Consider the following 24095-nt stretch of genomic DNA (forward strand, 5'->3'; position numbering starts at 1 on the left):
GGAAACATTCAGGGTCAGGTTGGACGGGGCTCTGAGCAACCTGATCTAGTTGAAGATGTCCCTGCCCATGGCAGGGGGGCTGGACTAGATGACCTTTAGAGGTCCCTTCCAACCCAAACTATTCTATGATTCTATGAAATGGCACTGCCTTGTGAGACAGCAAGAAACTAAGTTCTAAGAGCTTGAAAATCTGCAGTTCTGTGAGCTAATTCAAACCTTCAGATTCAACAGGCAGATTTAGCCTGAGATTTTACTGTGGCTGGAGACATTTTATACGCTGTCTTTTTCACACTCCCTTTCTTGCTCTCTTTTCCGTCCCTGTCTGTCAATCACTAGTGGAATCTCAGAGTGCTGCTGGTGGTTCTCCTCCAGATCCACGACAGGCACCCACTGAAGAGTATAGTGTATGTTATGTGTTGTTAACTCTGGATGCCTTGGGGCTTGGAGGGATCTTATAAACATAGTGAAAATTTCCACATACAGTATGACAACTTCAAGATGGTTGGCAAAGCTTCATTAAGCCAGTAACTCCTACAGGGTAGCTAAAGAAACACCTCCCAAAAAGGAATATTGAGAAAGGGTGACCCAGCTTCCAGCAGGGTAGAAGCTCCTATCAAAAGGAAGGGAGGAAGGACACAGCATGTCGGAAGACATGTTTAGCTTTCTTTGACTAGGCTATTGGAATCACCAGTGGAATAAAAGTTCTTCCTGTCTGACTAAGAAAAGAACTGCTAGTAATATATTAAACACAATTTTTTTTTTCTAACTAGAAAGCTATCCAACTCATGAACATCAGGTTTTGTTTTGCATTCCCAACAGGAACAATCCCAAAAATTTCATGGGAAAAAATGCTCAGCTGAAAATTGGGTCCAAAATCCAAGAAACCACAAAATGCAAATCTCCCCTGCCTTGCTGGACCTACATTTCCTCAAAGGTTAAAGTCTTTTCAGTGAATGTGTTCTGAATTAAAATTTGTGAAAAAAACCCCTCAAAGTTTCCACATGATTTCAGGTTTCACTGGAAAGGCGCTTTACAGATCTAATCCATGTGCTGTTTTGTAGGCAAAACTGTTACCCTAGTGGCTGTGCAGATGATAACTGATAACGCTGCATACTCCTAAATCAAAGCCTAGGCAATCTATTGAATACTCAAACATATGGTGAAATTCTACACTTCAATAATTATACCCAAGTAATGGACCAAAAACAAACAAAAGAAGGAATAACTAGCATAGACTACAAGTATTTCATTTACTAGTTCTGCCCCGCCAACTGCACATAATCTTCATGGATACCTTGTGATGCAAAAAATGGTGTCCACATGTTAGATAGAAGAAACTACTGGTTCTAAGACAACAGTTTCCTGACCTCCCCATTAACTGTGGTTCTGCTTAAGAGGTAACTGATGAGATGAACATGATGGGTATCATCCTTTAGTTGCATCATCATGAACCTAAATGGTCATCCAACCCAAGAGCCCACTTAAAAAAGAAATTTCTCTGGAGTCTTGCTGAAAAAAATGTGTGAAAAGGCTGTGTTAAAAGACATATTCCCTAACTTCCTAGGACAGAGAAGAAGATACAAATGGAGATCTGGACATTTGTTTTACTTTTCCACGGAACAAGCAGCTGACTTGAACAGCCCACCTTTTTATTGGTGGAATGGAAGACACAGTCTTAGATTGTGGAAATCACAGATTTATTTTTGCTGACCTCTGTATTTTTGTTTGGTTGTCTCTAGTTTGAAACTTGACATTTGTAATCAAGGAAAGGAAGGAGAAAAAAAAGTGAAGTGTTATTGAAGAAGAGGTGTTTATGTACTCTACAATACTTGGGACTGGTTATGATACTGCCTCTGTTCTTCCTCTTTCTCCCTTCCTTTGTCACAATTGTCACAGATGTCTCTGGCTGCATGAGGCTCCTAGTGTGGGCCAAGAAGCTTTTGTTTGGTTTGCTTTTTAAAATAGAGAACAGTCAGTCTGTTCTTCTTTCTGTGGCACATCATCAACAATATTACAAAGAACAGGAGGGGGACACTGAAGCCAATTTCTGCTTTTTGGCACAAAGCATGTGGCTCCTATTTTATTTTATGGAAGCGTTCTAGACAGTGTTTTCAGGTAATTAGGAAAGTAAAGAACTGTTACGATTTTTACATAGTTATTCTGATGCCTTACATTTAAAACCATCAATAATAGTAAGGTGGTATAATGCATAAGCAAAAGAGCATACAGAAAATAACTAAAATAGCAAAAAGAACAGATATGTCGCAGAAGAACAATCTCCCATCTTAATGAAAACTCTTTAAAAAAAGCCTTACTGTATTAAGTAAACATAGGCTAGTAGAGCATCTGCAAGCTTATCCAATCAAAAGCTAAAAGTGGTCCAATTAAAATGTAAGTCCTGTCACTGTAAACTTGCCAAAACTGCTCCTGCACATTATACAGTGAAGAAAAGTTAAGATGCATTCTTAAGATTCCTTATGCTTTACAAATCCACAGCTATGCTCAGCTGGGAAACGTTAAAAAAAAAGGTTGGAATCCTTTTCAGAGTAAAAGATTTCAAAATACGCTGTTTTTCCTTTAAAGAACACATTGCCTTTTGTTTCTGTCTGTCTTAAAGAAGAATAAAATAGTTGAACAGAGCAGACATATTTTAAAGAACAGGCTTGAGTTACTCAGGTCAAATTCTCCCTAAAATATACGTATATATCTTCAATTATCTTCACATATACAGCAGATGGCTGCAATTATCAGCTTATTTGCAGTGTATCTAATACCAACCCCTTTTAAAAACTTACTTTAGAAGCACCTGCTGATGATGTCAAAATGAAACTTTCCTCTGCAGCTGCTTAGTACCCATTTAAAGAAATTGGACTTACCATTTCTGGTGGTAGTCAAAAGGTATGCTCACCCCATCAAAAGATCCTTTCATGTAGAAAGGGTAACTCTAAAATGATAGGCCTGCTATCTTTAGGAATAGCTCAAAACAATATTTAATGATACAAGCTATTGACAGATGCAGAAATGCTGCGTTTATTTTGTTCAAAAGGTTACTAAGGCACTTGAGGTGGAAGAAATTGACTTGAATTACAAAAGAAAAAATTAAGATGAAAATTTGATTTTGTCTGAAACAAATTAGATTACAACTGAAAATAAGCAAAATGGAATAGTGTATCTTCATTTACAGTTAATCGAGCACACAAGGAAGCTGCACCCACTTACGTAAAATAAGATTCTGATCCAATGTGCCAGTGCTGACATAGGCTCTAACTACATTCCTCTACTCATGTTGCACTCAAAACCCAATGAATTCCTGCTTATCTACTTCTCTTAATACAGAACAAAGGAAAGATGCTCCAGAGGCACAAGGTGAGTTACAAGGTGATAACTGGCAGGAAGTATAATATAACTGATCAACATCCCAACACAAACACTGGGGTATCAGTCCTTTCTCACACTGGTGACAGACAACACCTTTCCCCCATCATGTGCTTATGTATAGTCTGGATCCCTTCAGTGTATTTTTATAATCCTCCTCGTGCAGGCATACAGCCATCACAGTCCCCATTAAACCTTCCTCTGAAGGAATTCTTTAGCTTCTAGTCACAAACCCGCCTGTATCTATTCTCTGAACAGAACTACCAAGTCTTACAAGTTACGTCAAAAGATTCTCTACATGTAATGAAAATCACATTTAATAAAGCAGCATGACCCTCATAAACAGCTATACAACCATGATCCATATATCCGCCACACATGAAGAAACATCTCATGAGAAGTGTGATATGCAGAATATAAGTGAGAATATGAGAATACAAACAAGATCAATATACTGTATTTTGTTTCTAGTTGAGAAATATTTGATTATAAGTACTCCTTTTGTCCAGCTCACAAAACAAATATAACAGAGTTCAGATATGCTCTGACAACTTTGAAATTTTTGTCCTAGAAAAATAAATGGAGTTGGATAAAACCTGCATACTTTCTCTGACAAGAAAGAACTGTAAATTGTTGTTATTTCAACCGTAGACTTTGAAAGCATACTAGTAAAAGGACTTGTCCAAAAACCAGTAACAACAACAACAACAAACTTAGCAAAATGTGATGACAAGTTTCTGTTTAGTGACCCAAATGCCTTCTTCCTCTTTAGTAACTGAAAGTCAACATGAGAGGATTAAAGAACATTTAATTGACTGTAAGTTTCGCCAAGGATTTATCCTGCAAAGATTCACATATACAGTCCCTCTCCAAACAGGAAAGTTTATGAAAGTTCAAAAAGCGATCAGCAAAATTCATGAAGGAAAAATTTACTAAGAGCACTTGAACGCAAAAGACATTTCCTCAGACTCAGTAAACTCTAGTCACAAATTGTTGGTGAGCTGCGTTTTAGGGAAGTTTTACTGTGTCAGAACATTTGCCCTATTCTTACCTCTGCCCTCTGCATCTCTTTGGGCTATTGCTGGAGACAAAGTACAAGGTGAGTTTGACTGCTAGAGCTATTCTACGTCTTCAGCCAAAGAGAGTTTTCCAACAGCCTCAAATGCATTCTGATCCAGGTTCATAGCCATAATCCCAAACAGAGCTTTTTGCTCTCAACTAGATTAGCCATGTATTCAGGGCATACAGAGAAACCCAAGCACTGAGACATGAGACTCACCTGTGCATTCATGTTGTAGTCCTTTCCCATAGTATCCTTTTTCACAGATGCACTCAAACTGGCCAGTGTGAGTGCCGCATTTACAGCTTGCCATGATGTCACAGCAGTTTTCATTTGCCTCACAGAGATATGAACAGTGCGATATATCTTCTTGGATATAGCTGCCAGAGGGCAGGTCTGAAATAATACCAATTTATTAACAAAAAATCCAAACAAAAGCCCCCCCACAGCCTCACATTATATCATTAGTGAAATGTTTCTTAAAAGCCCTAGGTTCTAGTTCTAAGCAGTAGTGATGGCAGCATGAAGCAGAGCCTTGCTACACTCAAAATGTAAAAAAAAATTGGTGTTCTTATTCTGGAAAAAGGCTCACTGAAATCCATGGTGCAAAGATCCTCAAACTTTCTCACTCGGCTTCATCTGAGTCTAACTCTGCCAGAATGGAGTCTCACTCCCAACTGAAGCTGCTGAGACAGCTTTTCCCGGCTTTGGTGGATGCCATCTTTGGCATCAGGAGAGCATTTGGCCACAGCATGTATAACCAGTTGGTCATATTAAAAAAAAAAATCTTTCCTTTGGCACATTCACATAGACCAATTAAACCTTACCTGGAACAAACAGAATGGCAGTAAAGCACACTACTTATGTAAAAGTAGCATGCTTTTAAAAATTAAATGTAGCAAATAAATGCTAATGGCTAGTGTGATGCATGTTCTAAGCCTCAATCAAGCAGCATTGGCTTACAAACGAAGGTTAGTCATGTGTTCTCACTTGCTAGTCTAAACTTACTCTATTTTTCAAGAATACGGTAGATTAAAAGAGGATAAAACCACAGTCCAAACCCTCTTTGCACCCTTTGCTCTTTCTGGTTTTAGTGAATGTATAAGTTCATAAACATGAATCGTATTTACCCTTATACACAGAGATCTAAATCAGTTCTGAACAGGCTAGCTTTTGTTGCTGTGTAAAATACCAACAGGTATTAAGGCCAGTCCTAAGGTTTGTACTGGGTGCTTCCTTTGGACAACCCTGTATCTGACTACAAGGTTCATCTATTCAAGCAAAAGTTACACTGGGCCAAGACCATAGTCTGTTCTTTGTGGACAAAATGAAGAGCTGAATGGAGGTAAGTATGTATATATCAAGGAGGAGAATTTGGCTCACATTTTGTTGATGATGAGTTAGTCAAACAGTTTTTCCTTTTACCTGAGGAATGAACACCTCTGCCAGCAAGTAAGGGGAAAAATAATTAAAAAAAAGGAATCAACACTACATGAAATGTAATTACAAGACAGTACTGGAGATCTTTCTGTTCAGACCTCTCTGCTCTCTGTAGACTTCTGAGGTTAGTACATTAATACCTTCATGAAGAGCCCTGCGTGCCAGAGCTTCAAACTCAGTAAAACTGTGAAGAAGGTAACAGTGATCTTCTTTTGGATGGGATGCCATGTCATTCAGTTCTCGGATATTCCCCTGCCATATCCCGAAGGTGAAGATCTCCACTCCAAATTCACGCAAGGATGCTGCAATGGGTCTTGGGTCTCCCCCATTGGAGTATCCATCAGTAATGAGAAATATCACCTTTGTGGCATTTCCACGGGCATGCCGTAATATTTGCTGGAAGAGAAAATGAAATTGCACACCTCAGCAAAGGGTTAGCTGTGGCTGATCTGTACACTACTTCCTCCATGATGTGGCTCCTTTTATTTGAATTTTACAGCTAGATTAAGTCCTTGCAAGACCACTCACTATAATGAAGATCAACCATCTACAAGCTGAATCTGTGGTTAGACAAGGCCAACCACTGTGTCACAGTCTGCACAATCACAGAAATCATGACATGCTCTGAAATGAGACACTTTTCACACTGACTGATAAAGTCACCCATGCGTCAGACAGCAATGATCCTGACCAGTGCTTTAGCAACTTTGTTCAGACTGCAGCTTGAATAGGTAATACAAACATTGAAAATATAGTGCAAGACCCGTGGGACCAAAGTTCAGATGCCGCCAACTGTCTCAGTGCCATGGGAGTGATGTGGATGCATATCACCCGCCAGTTTGGTCCATGTTGCTTTTCCATTCAGCACATGAATGCCATTCGGTTCCAAACTTGCTTGACCATTCAGGTAGGTGAAAACTCACCAGATCCCACCATGAAAATGTGCTGCAAATGTGCTGCAAATGTGCTGCAAATGGTGGCACACCCACTCTCATTATCATGGCTTTCAGTATGTAACTTATGGACAAATCCTCTACAGTTTGTAAGGGGTAATTAAGAACAAAAAGTATTTTATTAGGGATTTTTTGCTCAAACAAAATCCACAGATCTACTGGAAAAATTGTAGGGACTGACAGATCAATGAAAGGTGAAGAATCAGTCAAAACCACAGATACAAATGTTGAAAAAAGCTCTCACACACAGTATCAACTTTTTATATGAGGGATCTATGAGTGGTTAAAGCTTCCACTGTGATTATCTGGGCACAGACCCGTGAATTTTGTATTTCCTCATGTTCCTTCCGACCTTCCCTCTGCAATTTCCTTGTCTAAAAGGTGAAATCTACTGAACTTCTGGAAAAGTGGCTGTGTCATTCTATTCTCATATAAGGCAGATGGAAAAGAGTTATTTACCCAGTAAGCCCACAAGAAATTTAATAGTGTATGCATAGACAGAGAACGTGCCACAGAGCAGGTACATATATGTGTGTGGGTATGAAGGAAAAGGTAGTGAGATGGAAGAGATTCTGTCAGGAACAGTAGTCTTAAAAAAAAGCACCTCAGATACCTGATGTGCAATGCAAAAATATAGCTGTGCCCGATGAGGCTTCATAAGCCTCTCTCTATGAAGGGAAGTTGAACAGGTTTTAGAAACAGATGAGAACCTGGGATTAGTTAGAAACAAGTTCCTATTCATTGCCAGGCTAGTAAATTATAAATAAAAAGCAAAGAATTTGGGTATATCTCCTATTAAACAAGCTTCAAAAGAGTGACCTTGCACAGGGTGACTTGCTTCCCTGAATGCACCCTCAACATGCCTCCTACAGTCAGCTACTGAATCTTCACTACCAGCACAACTGCACTAGGAAGCTTGAACCTGGAAAAATAAGCAGTCCTCAAAACTGTAATTTTATGCATAGAAAACAAAACCCAAAGTGTGACAACAATCATTAGAGTTTCCTATGGCATCATGCATTCAAGGATTGAATGTCAAGTCAGAGACAACAGTTATGAAGTTTAACCAGGTAATCAGTTGAAGAAAGAAAAACAAGTGACTAAAAGAACACTCAAGTTTTCTTTATTGCATGCAAACTGCTTACTCCTAAGAGATCAAAATCCTTCTATCTGTATCTCCCACCATGGCAACTGCTTTTCTGTTGGTGATACATTTTTGTTTTTCTTGCAAGTCTCAGGTAGCAAATATGATCTAACATATTTTAATGTCATCTTATGCTTTGATCCACAAAATTATAAGGCCTGCTTCTGATTTATGGTTAGTCTCCTGCCAACAAGCATTTGGATTGTTGGTTATTTTAGCCCCAGCATAGCATTCCCCATTTGTCCCTGTTGAATTGTGCTTTTCTCCTTTACAACAGTTTGCCAAGATCACTTTAGCTTGTCTGTCATGGCCTCAAAAACTGCCTGTAGTCCCTTCCACCCTGTTGCCATCAAAAGATTTAAGGATCATTCCTTCTAATACTTCACACAAAACATTTGTGACAGTACTGTGTAGTGCCTGAGTGAGGACATGCCCCACAGATTCCTGCCTGTTTCATCCTTCCAGTCTGACAGTGCACTAGTGCTAATTACTCTCCAAGTACATTTGTTCTTGGACAACAGGCAGAGCACCTGCAAAACTCCTATGTTAACATGCTACGGACTACAAGCCGCCCTATGGAGTTACCACTCTCATAATTAGCCACAGTCTGTCAGAGTGTGACTAAATATGGGACCACCACCAATCTCCTCTTGGTGGCCAGGTGCTGTCTGTGGCCCTAAAGCAGGGGATTGTGAAGGTATACTTTCTCCTTCCTCTGTGAACTTACGTAGAAGGAATTAGATGCAGACTTTCAACTTGGTAGCATGCAAATTACTACCATGTTTATTTCAGTAATAGATTGTACCATGCTACTATTAATACAACAGACCACATTTGACAGACCTTCAAATGATACTCCAAAAATCATGTCATTGTATGATGAGTAGTAAATGTATTTAAGCCATCCTTAACAAACACAAATTCCAAAAACGGAGATGAACTGAGCTGAGTAGTTTTATTACAAAATCTTAAAGTAAGACTTATAAAGCAAAATTGTCTGGCTTTCAGCTCAATCAAAAGCTTGCAAGTTAGGCCAACCCAAAGAACCTGCAGAGATTTTATAACCTTTCTCAATAAGCCAGGCCACATTTCAGGACAATTTGATTTTACTTTGGTAGTTCATTGATTTCAGGTAGATACTAAACAAAAACAAGCACACACACCATAAATCAAAGCACAGACCATTGGCACCGTGGTCTGAAACAGTGCCAAGCAATGTGTTGCTGTTGGGCTTGATTTTATTACTACTTGTATGCAAAACCCAAAGGGAGTGAAATCAAATCCTCTTGCAGACACAAATACCCTTCACAAACCAAACCTATTGTTCCTCATGTTTCTTAAGTCATTAAGCGGAAAACCAGAATGAAGTGAAAAACCAGAATGAAGTGGAAAACTACAATGAAAAGAATCAGGAAGATAAAGACAAGGCAAAAGACAATATAAAGACAAATAGTAGGAAAAAATACAAATGCCTCATTTCAAAATGCATTCTGAAATGGATACTCTAAGACAAGTGGCTTTGCAGGCAGAGAGGGTAGTGCTATTTATGATTAACACATTTAATTAACGTATCTAGCCTTAACTGTGCTATTTTAAAATAGAATGTAAGCAACTTAAACTTCTATCCAACTTCTTAAGTATTCAGGCTGAAATTTTCCACTCAGGATGTTTGTCTCAAGCTGTTTCAGTGAAAATGGCTTTTATTTCAAAAAACAAGATGAGGAAAAACATATGTTCCATCCATACTTACTTGTTTTTTGCAACCATAGCATCTCTGAGCTTTACAGAAAGAACTTTCAATCTGCAAATCACATTTATAATAAAGGTGGAAAAACAGGCCCCAAATATATGCAAGTTGTGGAACTCGTGCAACTGAGGAAGAAACCACAACTGGCACAGGGTTAAGAGACATAATAGAGACTGCCAGTGCAATTCTCTGAAGATCTCACCTGCATGCAGCTTGCTCTAGCAGAAAATGATTTCAACTCGCAATTATGTCATAACACGTACAGATGGGGGAACAAAGCTTAATTTTGGCAGGACGTGGCTCTGCAATTTCAGTAATATCCTTTCAGCACTGTTTCCCTCTGTGCGTACCACAAAGCTGCACAAACTTTGCAGATGAAGGTAGTGGACGGCATTACACATTGCCCTAGTTTTTCAGCAAGTGATAGTCATAATAGGTAGCAATCAAACTTCCATATTTTCCCTAAATACAGGGACATGTCTGCATGGCCAATGAACAAACTAGCTTGAGCCTCAGTAGTCTAGCCAGGTCCACATGGATCCCAGAAAGTTTCTGATTAGTAAATTAGCAGGGATCGCTGCTTTACGAAACTAGACTGCCACCAATGACCTCTGAAACCGCTGTGCAGAGTACACAAACCCTCCATGTCTTTCTGTGCGATCAAGAAAGGTTCCCTGGCTGTAGGTCCCATGAACAATACCTTACCAAGCCCCCTTAAAAAATGCAGGTCATCGGTTAGAGTAAGCGGAAACTATCAGGAAAGGACCGTTTTTGAGGGGCAAACACCCCTTAGCTACATGACCCTGAGATAAGGCAAGCAGCCAACAGCTTTTCTGTCCTCTGCATCTGAAAGGGGAACCTCCTCTTTGGGGGAGCACTTCGGTCACACACAGACACAAATTGAGCTAACAGGTAAGAAAGCACAAAGATCTCTTCCTGCTACCTGACAGACTCGAATATTCAGGCACCAGTGGATCTCAGTAGAGAGACAGACAGACGAACAGACAGGATTGCTACATATTGCCCCTAGAAATCTAAACAAAACAAAGCCACTGAACAGCTTGGCCCTCATGTCTTGCAGCTGTAACTCTAGACACAGAATCCCTGCTGTATAACAGCAAAGGAAAAGAACAAGGGAAAGAAAGAAACATTCAACATTTGAGGGAGGGGGGGAGAAGAGACATAAGTCTATTTTTAAATCATCTGTATATGTCTGATGGTCCAGTTAGTGTTTTGTTTCTTTCTGTGAAAGCACAATGACGTAAGAGACAGGCCACCATCCAGAGCTGCTGACAATCCAAGTAACGGTCTGCATTGCTCTGCCTCTTCTCTCCAGTATTTGTGTAGCATTTCACATAATTTTTGTTTCCTTTAACCCTGACTAACATTCCTCTATTCCAAGACACCTCTCCTCTTCCCTCTCCAGAAAGTCATTTTGAAAGCAGTTTTTTTCCCCTGACAGAAATTTCATATATTTTAAAATGTCTGTTCACTTAACCCCTAAACTTGTAACCACACACAGAGGTAGTTCCATGTATTTAAGCAGTCCCCATCAACTTCGTGGACTGTATCTACATGAAGATGACTTTTTTCCATGACAAGGCTCTGCAGTCCTTTCATAAATTGTCAGGTTCTTCAATAAATAAAGCTTAAAAGCCCACTAAACAGTATTCGGAAGCTAAAAGGACCCTGAGAACCTGTTTCTTTGGTATGAATATCCACATCTGCTTCTGATTTTACCATCAAACGAAACTAAGCACCAGCCATAACTCACAAAAAGGTGCTGAATGACCTGTTTAATTGAGAACACAGCCCATTTGGTCACTACTATAAATTAATAATAAGGGATAAGTACTAACAAAAAACCCCCAATTAATGCTCTTGATGATTGCAAAGAAAGGCATGGGGCCACTAGAAACACCTCGTCTTTGACTGTTTTAGTACCCATTTTCTTGTCCGCACTTCTTTCACAGGACTGATAGACCAGTCAGTTTCAATAATCCTTCCAGATCTTGAATAAAACATTCTTTTCACATTAGCAAAACATTATTACCATCTGTATTGTATTCAGTCTCTCTTTAGTGTGTACAAATATCTGGCAGAGTCGCCATTTTGTTTGTGCCAGTAACAGTCCTTAGGATTAAAAAATGAAGTCTTGTGCAACAAAAAAGTTGTCGTACGAAGTCCTCCTCTAGAAAGTCACTACTGTAAGGCAAAATGAAATCCTATCAGTACAGTCACAAAAACAGCTAAACCTCTAACTTCTGTGTTTTTAATATTAATATAGAGTTTGTAACACAAGATCAGGGGATGAGTAGTATCCACGACCAAAGACTTCTTCAGCCATTTGACAGCCACAGCACTGTCGTCAAAGGTTCTTTGCTACTGACTCAATTCCATGTTCTGCATCTAATCCGTAAACATTTGATCTTGGGCTTGATCTCTGTCCTTACTCAGTGTTTTGCTTTTGAAGAAGATTTTGACCATACAGAATTGGCTATTAATATATCTGTCTAAAGGGAAACAAACTGAAATGGGTTAATCTGTCTTACTTTACAAACTCAGGCTTAGATAACATCAGACAGCCCCAGGATCCTTGCCAGGAGAAGCTTGCCTTGAAAGGTTTAAGCTGGAACCTAGTTTTCAAAATAACATTATCCAAGCATTCATCACAAAAATTACACTGCTCCTTGTATACCTTGTAGGGAATACACTACCTAAGGGCTACAAAGGGAATGTTATTTGTTATAGGTCAGGAAGAACCATCACTGCACCTTAGAAGCAAAACAGAAAGCCTTCCATTAAAGAGCCATTCAGCTCTGCTATACCAATAGACCACTTACACGGAATTTGTTTTCACCCTAGGAATTACATAAAACCTACACACCATGGGATGAGTTCTGAATAGAACGAGATGATTCTTTCTTCCAGAGGATCGCTTATTCACTGTAAAAGAAATAACTCCCATTTTATAATATTACAGAATTAATATAACTATCTATAATACAATATAATCACTATTACACTTATATTAAAATGAATAAACTATACTAGTTTAGTTTAGTGCATAGATCTGACCTATATATTCAGCAGAATATTGAAACAGTATGTCTTAATTTCTCATGGATGGCTTCAGAAGCGGATCTGCATGTCATTCACAAAGGGAAATGGCAACGCTAAATCCTTTCGTGAAGCTCACCCTTTGTTTCAAGGTTCCTCTGCTTTCATCCTTCCTGCAAGTAAAAAGGTCCAAAGCTGGCAGGAAAATTTATGTAAATAAATATTCTGGAAAGAAAAAAAAATCAGTACTGGGATCAACCATAGCTTTTGGCGGAGTTGAGGCATCTTATCACTGAATCCTGAGCAATCCTAAGGAAGTTGGTCATCTCACAAGGGTAATGCAAAGCTAGGGGTTGACAAATACTGTTCCCCTTAATCATGATACAAATGTTGCTCTTTCTCTACATAAAAGAGCTGGCTATACCTCTCTGCCCCCTCTCTAAAACAGCAAAGGTCTGATTTCACCACCTTTTCTTTTGGTCACTGAACACGGCTACTTTCACCGCTCCACTCAAATAAATCTTATCTCCTCTTTAGGTTTCATTGCCCCTTTCAGGAGAGGAACTAAAAGATATTCCACAGTTAGAGGTTTTGGTTTCCAATTGTTACCTTTCACCACTTTCTTCTGCACTGCTACACAAGCTCTAGAGAATGAGCTGTTACCTATCTAGAAGAAATTAACTAACATAAAAGCTTTCCTTGATTATTCCCCTAGCAGGAACTGCACTCATAATTCAGGGAAAAGATATATCTACAGGATAAATCTGGATGTTTAAATAGTGCTACAAGTAACAGGCTGTTGAAGATAAGCACTGAAAAGAAATTTTAAAAAAAAGGGGGGGAAAAAAGGGTGTTTAAAATACAGTGATTTCATGCTGGTCTAGTCTTGTATTACAATGATTTTCACTTCAGTTAAATAATGTACTAGCTCTACCAATTATTTTCTCATGACTGATTTATGCAACAATGGGTGGGTCATCAAAATCATGTCCTTAATCCATGCATGTATCTTTTCATCTTTCCTATCCTTCTCATCCCCTCTATCTTCAACCTTCATCTTTTCTTTCCACAGTGTCACCCTCTCTGCATGTAGTCATTTTCCACTTGTCTTTTATCCTTTTCCAACTTCTACGTGTTTTTTGCATAATTGAGAATGAACTTTCCGGTATCTTGTCAATAACGAAGTGCAAGAATCTTAACTACTTTTTTTGCTTAGCCACAACACTTGCCTTCCAAGCATCTCTAAGTAACTGGCAGGTATGACCTGAGTAAGTCTCTCAACTGAGTCAGACAACCTCACTCTATGGATCAAAGCACACAGGTAAAAAAGCCAGGCATGCTCATGGCCAGGAGAGGTAGGGACACGTCCTCTAAGGAAAGACTGACAGATCTAGTATTGTTCAGCCTGGAGAAAAGAAGGCTTGAGGTCCTCTTATCCATGTATATAAATACTTAATGAGGGGGGAAGTAAAGAAGATGGATTCAGACTCTTCTAATTGGTAGCATGAGGCAAGAGGCACAAACTGAAATACAGGAAATTCCACTTAAACAGAGGAAATAACATTTTTACTAAAAGGGTGATCAACCATTGAAACAGGTTTCCCAGAGAGGTTGTGGGATCTCCATCCCTGGAGATATTCAAAACCCAGGTGGACACAGTCCTGAGCAACCTGATCTTGCAGGCCCCACTTTGAGCAGGGGGTTAGACTAGATGGTCTCCAGAGGTACCTTCCAACCACAACAATTCAGTGATTCTGTGGTTTTGTGATATGGGAGAAACATATTTGACTTCCAGTTCTCAGCATTTATTATTAATCTGACCTTTTTCCCTCTTTCTACAGCACGGATTCTGCCTGTAATGCCTGTGTTACATTTTCAACTCTTTAAGTACTGTTGCACAGTTAAAAAGTGCCATTTCACACATTTTGTACAGTGTGAAAAATGAGTAAACCATTCTTACCTCATAGAGCAAAGCTATGCACTCCAAGTCTAAGACAATCATCTTCACATTGCATAAAGACTGTTTCTTCCCCCCAACATCGGAAAAAAAACCCAACAAAACCACCACTGCCTTTGCAATGACAGGAGCTACTACATAGAATTTTGACCTACACACTTGTTTCACACAAGTGCTAGGACTGTTGGATCTGGTGACTTGAAATGGGGTGGCTTGCAGTTTTGAGCTCTGAATTAGAACGAACAGAATGCACCTAGTCTCCAGGAAACAACTAACACACATATCCTTCATCTTCTATCATTCTGAGGTCTTCTAAATGGGACATTAAGAGACAAGGCACGTTATGTACGTAGCCATTTCCTCAGCTCTTGGTGCTGTACAACCTTTTAACAAGTTTATCAGGACTTTGAAAAGTTGCTGGAGGCCCTATATGCTGGTGTGCTGTGTGCTATATTCAAAATACAGTCTTGCTAATAGATCTGTTTGATTTGAAAAATTAAAAATCCTAGTTTTCTTTGTATGTGAGCAATTTCCATCATTAACATAGGCAAGATGTTACTTGATTTCTCTAGTACTGCTCTGGTCTTTTGCTAGTAATAAAAAAGAGACTCAAAAATATTTTACTGAATACATAATTAATCTTCATGTATTTTCAGACCAAGCATTCGCACCACTATTGACTAGTGCATCTGCCAAATATTTGTTTCTTTTGTGTTTGTTTTAAACATTCATTACTTTAAAAAAGCAGGAAAAAAAGCTGAACAGAATAATTAATTCCAAAAGGACAAACACAATTCATGACCTGGCCCATCTACTGCCAGCCATCACTGCTCAATTTTCTTCTGAATATCTTCTTTTGCTCCAGGACTGCTAGAATTGAGCAACATGAACACACAGTTAGCACTGATAAGAGCTGTCCCAGCCCAACTGGGTGTGGAGGAGTGTTTGGGAGAGAAACAGGACAGACAATTGGACTCGCTGCTTCACTGTTTATACTGCATATGCTCAGCAGAGCACCACAGCTCTGAATGCCAAAGCTTTTTACAGGCTGCCTGTCAGATTCAAGGGGGTTCTTCATCTTCCTGGTTGAGGTTACCAGAGAGACCCTGAACCAGAGGGAACATCACAAATTTAACAGGAGCTTTTGTTTTGAATTGTGTTAACATCATAGAGAAGTAAGTAGCTCAAACATTTGAACAGGGTCCTGGTCACGCGAAGAGCCTACCTGCTGCTAAAGGCAATAGTGCTTTTGATTACTGCATCTAGGACAGTCAGAAAATTCTGAGCACCACAAACATTCTGTCTCGTCTGCAAAATCTAACTTTCAAATTCCAGTAACAAGTGGAACTGGAGGACAAAGGCTAAAAATGTGTCACAGAACATGCAAAATATACTACATACAGAATATTAATGCTGAGGTTCGTGTCAGGAAATACTGCTAAATATGATGTATTTTGCTGGAAAGGCCTCTCGTAAGTCTAGGAAATGAATTAAAAATAAAACAACTTCTTTTGTCCTGACTTCTTCAAAATTTTAATGCCTGGAATTTATTTCCTACTCTCTGAACAAATCACTCAGTAGCTTTTCTGGTTTGTCTTTGTATCTCTGGAGCAAAGCACATGGTAAGACTGTTTTTTCTGTGAAGGTGCTAACTCTAAAGGACTGGGGATCAGAAGGTACTTACTGTCAGACGCCTGCAGCAAAGGCTCCGAGACAAGAGGACAAAAAATGGTTTTCTCAGGAGAAGTAATCTCTGTTCCTGAAACATTCATGAAAACATCATCCAGATACCACAGTGATGAAAGGTTTCATTCATTGGGCTGTTAGTTCTGCTATTGTATCCACAAGATTTGTGTTAATTCCTGCAGCAATGTCTCATGTTTCTCACCTTTCCTCTGCCTCTGTATGTTACACTGGGAAATGGCTAAAGGCTTTGTGGTACTATGCTGTAAATAAAGAATGTGCCTTCTAAGGGAGGCCTGTCTTGGCAGATGTGCAACACAGTGGATGCTGGCACACCTCCCTCTTTGCATCCCCAAACCTCCTCTCCTCCTTACTTCACACGTGGCTGGTTGACAGAACACAGGTCAGGGAGGCCGCTGTACATTGTGCAGTGCAGATCCTTCCAGGCAGGAACATGATCTCAGCTCTCAGAGCTAGAAGTTATGAAAATGTCAGATGTGCTCAATCATATGACCTTGTAAGGCTTAGGATTAGACCAGCTTCCTGTAGCCCAGGGAAACAGGCTGAGATAGGCACATGATGGCAAGACAAGGAACAACTACCCAGTAATATGAGTTTCCTTGCTGGTTGTGCCCAACTCAGCAATAAGAGACACAGAACACCCTTCTTTGTGCTGAAAGGAGTATGTTCTCCTATGGTTGCCCCCTTTTTTCCAGAAAGTTATAGTTCTTTGCCTTTGTCTTTTTATGCTCAGCACATAACAACAACTCGAGAACATCAACAAGGCTAGAATACGTTAACACTGCTGGAATGGATCAAAATTAGAGGGTCTTCCATACAAATGAAAAGCAGGCTTCAGAGGACTAATTTCCAAAACTTCAGTAAAATCCATGCTTTTAGTAAAATATACTGGCCATTTGCACAGTTCCTTGGGATCTCTCTTAAACACTGTAACAGTCTCTCTGCTTCTGAAAGGCTCCCAATGCACACATAGCATCTCCTATTCAAAGCAGATGGGAAAGTCAGAAAATGTCAGCTTGTTACCGTAAATCAAGCTCATCACTATATCATTCAACTTTATCCTACACAGCATCACCAACAGGTACTCTTTACAGGTGGAAATCATAAACCACTCTATGCAGTTATGCAAGGGATAAACAGTATACTCAAATGACCATTTCAGCCTTAAAACTTCAGGAAGGACATTCAGAAAACAGAGACAGTCAGCTGGAAACTAATAAAACCTGATGCACCTTCCACGGAACTTCAAGATTTTCATGATTTAGATTAAATATAGCACGTCTTCAAAGTTCTTCCTTCTGCTGTCTAGAGCCACAAACACCTTTGAATACCACTGATCAAACTCACAGTAGTGCAACAAGCAATGAACAATATGCCATAATTAGCATCTCAAAAATTAAAGAACAAAAAGAGAACTGTAACTTCAAGTTCTTTTGTGGGCTGATTTGCCATTCTCAGAGCCACCAAGTTGCATGAGCAAACTACTTGGCCCGGAGTTGTGCAAAAGTATAAGCATAGACAGTAACTTGAATGCCTTCGAGCCAGGTTTTATTAAGCCATAAACTTTGCATGAAAATATTGTAAACCATTCCATCTGATAACAATTCTTTTTATACAACATTTTGTGTTGCTGCTACTTATCCCTAGTACTAGTATGAACATATTGTTGGACTATATTCAAAGGTATAAAAACTGGTTTGCGAGGGCACGCAGTCCAAAGTGTTAAACAGAACTGACAAGTGACTTTTTCAAGCCATAAAAAACAACTCCTTAAAAAGCAAAGAAGAACAGAATACTCACTAGTATTTTTTGCCTTTTTTTGAAGCGTATTGCTTCTAGGGATACTGGAGAAGGAAGAACATGGAAAATAAGGCAGAGGAAGCAGGTGTTTAGTTCAGGGTCTAGAGTCAGGCGGTGTATCTATGCATCTGTGGCTTCCTATATACTCAATGGAGAGGGAGACACTGGAATGAAGGGCTTCAGCACACCTAATGCAGAACTGCCATACAGAGGCGCTGCACATGGGGACAACCCGATCAGTGGTCTCTACTGGGATACAGACTCCCAGGATGAGGCACTTCAGTCTGTGCCTGAAGCCAGGCTGTCTCTCTTCTGATGAACTCAGTTTGCCTCGTTGAACTGATGCAGCAAAAGGGTACATAGCAGTATCCTTCAGTGCTTCTTGTAAGGCATGTATTTTAGCATTTTAAAACCAAATTACACTTAAGTTAAAGGGATGATAAATGGCTAATCTGCTAAATACCAGACTTCCAAATCACACACCTCTGCTTAGACCAAAATGCAGGACACAATTTTGGAAGCACAAACAGACCAATTTCCAAAGAATAGGTTTTCAACCAAAGAAAATCTTAACCCTGCTTAGCCCCATATATGATGCTAAACAGAGCACTTTTTGCCTGTCCCAGCCAAAAAGCCAGAGAAGAAATGAACTACTTAATAACTTCTTAAAGTAGCCCCATTTCAGATCTAAAGACAATGAACAATGTGCAGATGTGTATCTTGCCTCTGACCCTGCTGTATTAATCTTGTGAGCAAATTCTATGCAAGACTGCATTATGCAGGACAAGTACTTTTCAGAAACACTACCCTGATTAAAAGTGGTGATTTAGAGCTGACACTAATGATGGCTGGCAGGAACTCCACTCTCAATTTGCTCAGTAATCACTAACTACCCGCTTTGCAATTTCAAAGGTGACCACAGAGGTAAACCAGGTTGACTTCCGTTTTTTTCACCGTAATCTTTAAAACAGACTCCAAGGCCATACCAGAACTTAAGAGAGGCCCACTGCTGTCAACTAGTCAGTTAGCTCTAACTGACCTAAGCCATCATCAGATATTTAGAGCACAATGCTGGAGACAGGCTAGAATCTGCTGCTCTCTCATTATTAGCTGCTGATTTTGCAGAGGTCATAGGAATAAAAATCCATAAACACATTCTTGATAAACAGACAACATACATGACTCTAAATGCTCATCTTCTCAGTGAGAGGGTACTACTTTTTTCAAATAAAAAAATTTAAACCGCTTATATGGTAAGAAAAGATTTTCAATTTCCTTTGCTTCAACTATTTTTTTGTTTTAATTTCAAAATGAGATTCTGAATCTGAAAATGCATTGAAATTAAAAGCCAATTATCCTAGTGGGTAACAATGCTGCATCTTGTACTTTCGTGTTTTTGACACACAGAAGAAACAAAGCCACCATTACTTATTTAAACAAGCATTAAATAAGCATTAGAACTGTTTATCCTAAATTGATATGTGCTTACATTCTTTTGAGGGCCAGTTTTTTCATGTTTGTTAATTGGACGACAACAGAACACTGAATTTGACATGCTGGTTGGCCATTCGTCACGCTTCCTCAAGATCAGGTTAGATACAAAAGCCAGATTTTAAAGACCAGATATTCAGAAAATGTGTCCCCTGATTCTGTAGGTGTTGTGACAGACCTTCCACTTACATACACCACTGACTTCAGTGGAGTGAAGATGAATTACAAAAGCAAAAAGCCCAGCTTTTTAATGCAACAATTATTACAATAACACAGAGCAATGTCCAAAGCCTCCCTCAGCTACTGCTTTGCCAAGTCATTTAGAACAATTGACTTGTCTGTTTAAGGCTGGCTGTGCGCTACCTCTGACTTCAGCTCAAGAGCAGTGCACACCTACAACTTCCAAGTTCAGTTTTGAAGAGAAATATTTCCCATTTTACTTCCACTGGAAGACAGAAACAAGCCTGTCTTCTTAGAAGCAGCTATTTTCTTCAAGACAAGCCTGTCTTCTTAGAAGCAGCTATTTTTATTTTGTCAAGAGGCTGCCACATGGAGTAGTTTAAATAATTTGTATTTTCATCTTTTTTAGCCCACAGCAATCAGTGCAGCTTCAGGATGTTTAAACTGTCCATCAATAAAGATGGCACATCAATGCTGGCACATATGTGACTCTTGGGTGCCAAGACAAGAACACACCATTAAACTTCCACCACGGTACGACAATCCTTCGTTTCTATTTCACGACGGATCTGGCAACAAATGCACATCCCTCCCGTGAGGTGCAATGGGTGCTGTCAGCAGTGGTTATCTCTCAGGATCAGAAGCTCCAATCCAGGTGCCTACAGCTGGGAAATTCAGCACTTCACACTACTGAGCTCTTTGGGCTTTCGATGCATTCCTTAACCAGCAGCAGCAACGCTTGCTCAAACCTGTTTGTACTTTCTTCAGTTCTGCTTCAGTTCTTCCTCATTGTCACATCAGCTCTGCAGCTTTCCATAATGCAATAAGCAATCTGCTTAACATAAACTGCATGTAGTTTGTGCTGTCCCACTAACTCACTATGCGAAAAACTGAAGCCAGAGAGTTTTGAATGAGTGAGCTTAGTTTCTTCCCCTTTCTTAGACTATTTACATGTGCCTTAAAAGAAAGACTGTTGAACATGAGCACTTGCTAGCTTAAGTGTGGCATGAAATCCCAAACAGGGTTGCAAAACTGAACGCTGATAGCAGTTTAGCCTTCCTCATCAGGGTGCTGTCTCTTGCCGCTGTCTCTTGTGGTACATCCTTCATATTTCTGTGTACCTCATAGAATTTATCTTTAATCTGCCGGGTAGGAATGTCGAAGTGTGGCCCACGTGGCAAAGATAAGCATAGACAGCTTTGACAAAACACAGAAACTCTGCAATAAACCTCTCTGCGAAGCACCGTTGGAGAGGATGCAAAACTGCAGTGCCAAGGAGAACTCCCTTATTTTTTCAAAGAAGATGGACATTACATGGATGTGCAACAGCTTGTCAAACCGAGTAGCTCTGCTTTCAGGATGATGTTAAATTAACGGTTTTGCTGCCACAGGTTCTGAGACAGTAACTGCTAAGTAAATCTTGCTCCTGTTCACTGATGTTCCCAGGTCAGCCACTGACTGGCCTGATGACCTTGCAGAATTCACTTATCTCTCTGCCTCTGTAGTTTCCGTAGAACTGTCACAGACTTGAATTAATCAGTTTGAGACCTACCAATGAAGAGTGCAGCACGACAACTTAAGTGCTGGGATTATTCTAACAATGCCCCTTCCTTTCCTTCATTTTCTGTTACTACAACACATAACTGATACTATTTTGGGGAGTTTGTCATGCTTTGCAGACACTTTTGGTTTTGGAAAAGAAGCAGAGAATTCTGGTTAGAAGCAGAAGAAACCCCACATTAAAGTTTAAGAAGAAAAAAGAGACATTTTAGGAAAGTGAAAGAAGAAATAATTACAGTTGTACCAAAAGACAGTTAAAAACAAAGGACAGCAGTATAAGAGTCCAGAGGGAACAATAATTTTGTTATACTTAAAATACTTCTCTAGATGTATCCCAATAGTAGTATTTTAAACTTAGAACAGTCATTTTCTGAAGAGTCCCTAGGAAGGAGAGTATTCCCTGAAGCTGTAATTTGTCTCACATGAAGACGACATACTGAACAAAACCACAGTACAGTATCTTTAACCAAGAGCCAGCAAGCAGCCTGAAATTTAACCTTGTCATTCTAATGCAATTCTCCCTGCCACCATGCAAATATTTTTCTTCCCACATTCTTATGAGACCACAGTGTAAAATGACAGTGATGCTGTTGTAGCCACAAGGTTTAGCTGGGCTCATAAAACTAAATTGTAGGTTTCTGAAGGGAATTTTTGTTTATTCCATTTCAAAGATATGATTAGTCAAGACTCCATATCAAGAAAACAGATGGTATTTCTTAAGCTTATGTTTTGTTTGTAATGGTTATTTTTAACTCTTATCATTAACTTCTTCACACAGTACCCCTGGGATGGATCTATATTGAAACCTAACTTCACAGTGGAAGATCTAACATAGGGATGTGTTTTCCTAAAGCAGGTTTTCCATGTGCAACTCTGAGCACATTAGACAATGGACTTGCTTTCTCCTGCCAGATGTGAAGAAGAGAATAATCTTTGCCAATTTCATATGCCCAGCACTGATACACCTCTTGCAGTCTCACTCATCAACTCCAAATGAGAGCGCATAAGCTGTTTCAAGAGAAGTACACCCAATGCTCAGCTACAGGACACTACTAGAAATCAGACATAAAAATAACAGAAAACTAGACTTGCTTTGGGAATGCTCCTGCACACAGAGGCCAAATGGCAAGGAGCAACCTGGTCTAGCCTCATAAAAAAGCTTCCAGAGTAGACTGGCTGTCCACGAGCCACCAACTGGGAAACCTCCCCAGCATGCTCAAGTGCCAACACATGCCCAGGAGCTGCCTAGACCAAATTTGTGCCATGGGACTGTATAACAACTTACCACCACAGATGGTTGTGTTCCAGTGTCTGGAGACGTTCCTGGACATGCTTCTATCTATTGGTATAGTACACACAGCTTACGGGCACCTTTGTCAGTCATCAGCAATTAAAATAGTCACCTGGCGACAGTATGTAGATATCCCTGACTGCTGACAGCTATCGGGCACCCAAGTCCCGCTGCCAAGAAACAAGGCAGACGTTTCAGATGCCAGACCTGACTCTCATATATCACTTCTGAAATCGGGACATTGGCTCCATGCTCCTTCGAAGAATGAATTTCACACATTTGTTTGCAAGGGCAGCAGAAAGCATGGGAGCCGCAGACGCACGGGAAGATGGTGACTAGTTGCCCTGACCAGACTATTCAGCATCCCACACCACTCTGTTCCACATCCCACCATACAGCCGTACACCCCTTGACGATGAACACCCTCGCACGGCACGCAGAACCACACTCCCACACCGCACGCTGCACAGCACACCACACACCAAGCCGCCACGCCTCACCACCCCACGCACTACTGCGCCACACGCCTCGCTGCGCCTCCCCTCGCTGCCGACAGCTTGCCGCAGCGCGCCCCGCGCCTCACCGCACCGCAGCCCACCACCACACGCACCTCACGGCACCACCGCGCCCCTCACCACACACCTCACCTCACCACACACCTCGCGGCACCACCACACGCCTCACCTCACAGCTGCACACGCGCGGCACCCTTCTCCACGCACCCCACCACACACCTCACGGAACCACTACGTCCCTCACCACGCACCCCACCACACACCTCACGGAACCACTACGTCCCTCACCACGCACCCCACCACACACCTCACGGAACCACTACGTCCCTCACCACGCACCCCACCACACACCTCACGGAACCACTACGTCCCTCACCACGCACCCCACCACACACCTCACGGCGCCACCACGCCCCTCACCACACACCCTACCGCACCCCTCACCGCACACCTCACGGCCACGCATCCCAGCCCACCGCACAGCACGGCGCCACCCCCCGTCCTCCCGCCCGCGGCGCCGGGCTCACCGCCGCCTGCTGGAAGGCGCCCTTGGTGTAGGTGCCGCCGCCGCGGTAGGCGATAGCGGGGATCTCGCGTCCCAGCAGGGCGCACTTGTGCTGCTGCGGCCGCCGCCGCGAGATGTAGTCCACGCGTGGCACCACGTTGCTGCGCGAGGAGAAGGTGACGATGGCCACGCGCGTGGCCGCGGGCACCACGGGGAAGTCGGAAAGCAGCTTCTTGACGAAGCGCAGCTCGCTGAGGAAGTTGGCCGGCCCCACGCTCGACGACTCGTCCACCAGGAAGACCAGCTCCAGCCG

The 24095-nt window shown here is 41.0% G+C and overlaps 1 protein-coding gene across 1 annotated transcript in view; it reads right to left on the reverse strand.

Moving 5' to 3' along the window:
* SVEP1 (sushi, von Willebrand factor type A, EGF and pentraxin domain containing 1) overlaps positions 1-24095 on the reverse strand; it is a 152475-nt gene that overhangs the window by 112365 nt on the left and 16015 nt on the right. Inside the window, exons 3-5 of the mRNA XM_019473913.1 lie at positions 23805-24095; positions 6016-6271; positions 4655-4831 (exon numbers count right to left, since the gene is read on the reverse strand). The exon at positions 23805-24095 is cut by the window's right edge and continues 1 nt beyond it. Of these exons, the coding sequence (XP_019329458.1) occupies positions 4655-4831; positions 6016-6271; positions 23805-24095 (724 nt within the window). The remainder of the gene's footprint in view (positions 1-4654; positions 4832-6015; positions 6272-23804) is intronic.

The sequence above is a fragment of the Aptenodytes forsteri genome, unplaced genomic scaffold (genome assembly GCF_000699145.1).
Source record: "Aptenodytes forsteri isolate BGI_AS27 unplaced genomic scaffold, ASM69914v1 Scaffold103, whole genome shotgun sequence".
Classification (NCBI taxonomy): domain Eukaryota; kingdom Metazoa; phylum Chordata; class Aves; order Sphenisciformes; family Spheniscidae; genus Aptenodytes; species Aptenodytes forsteri.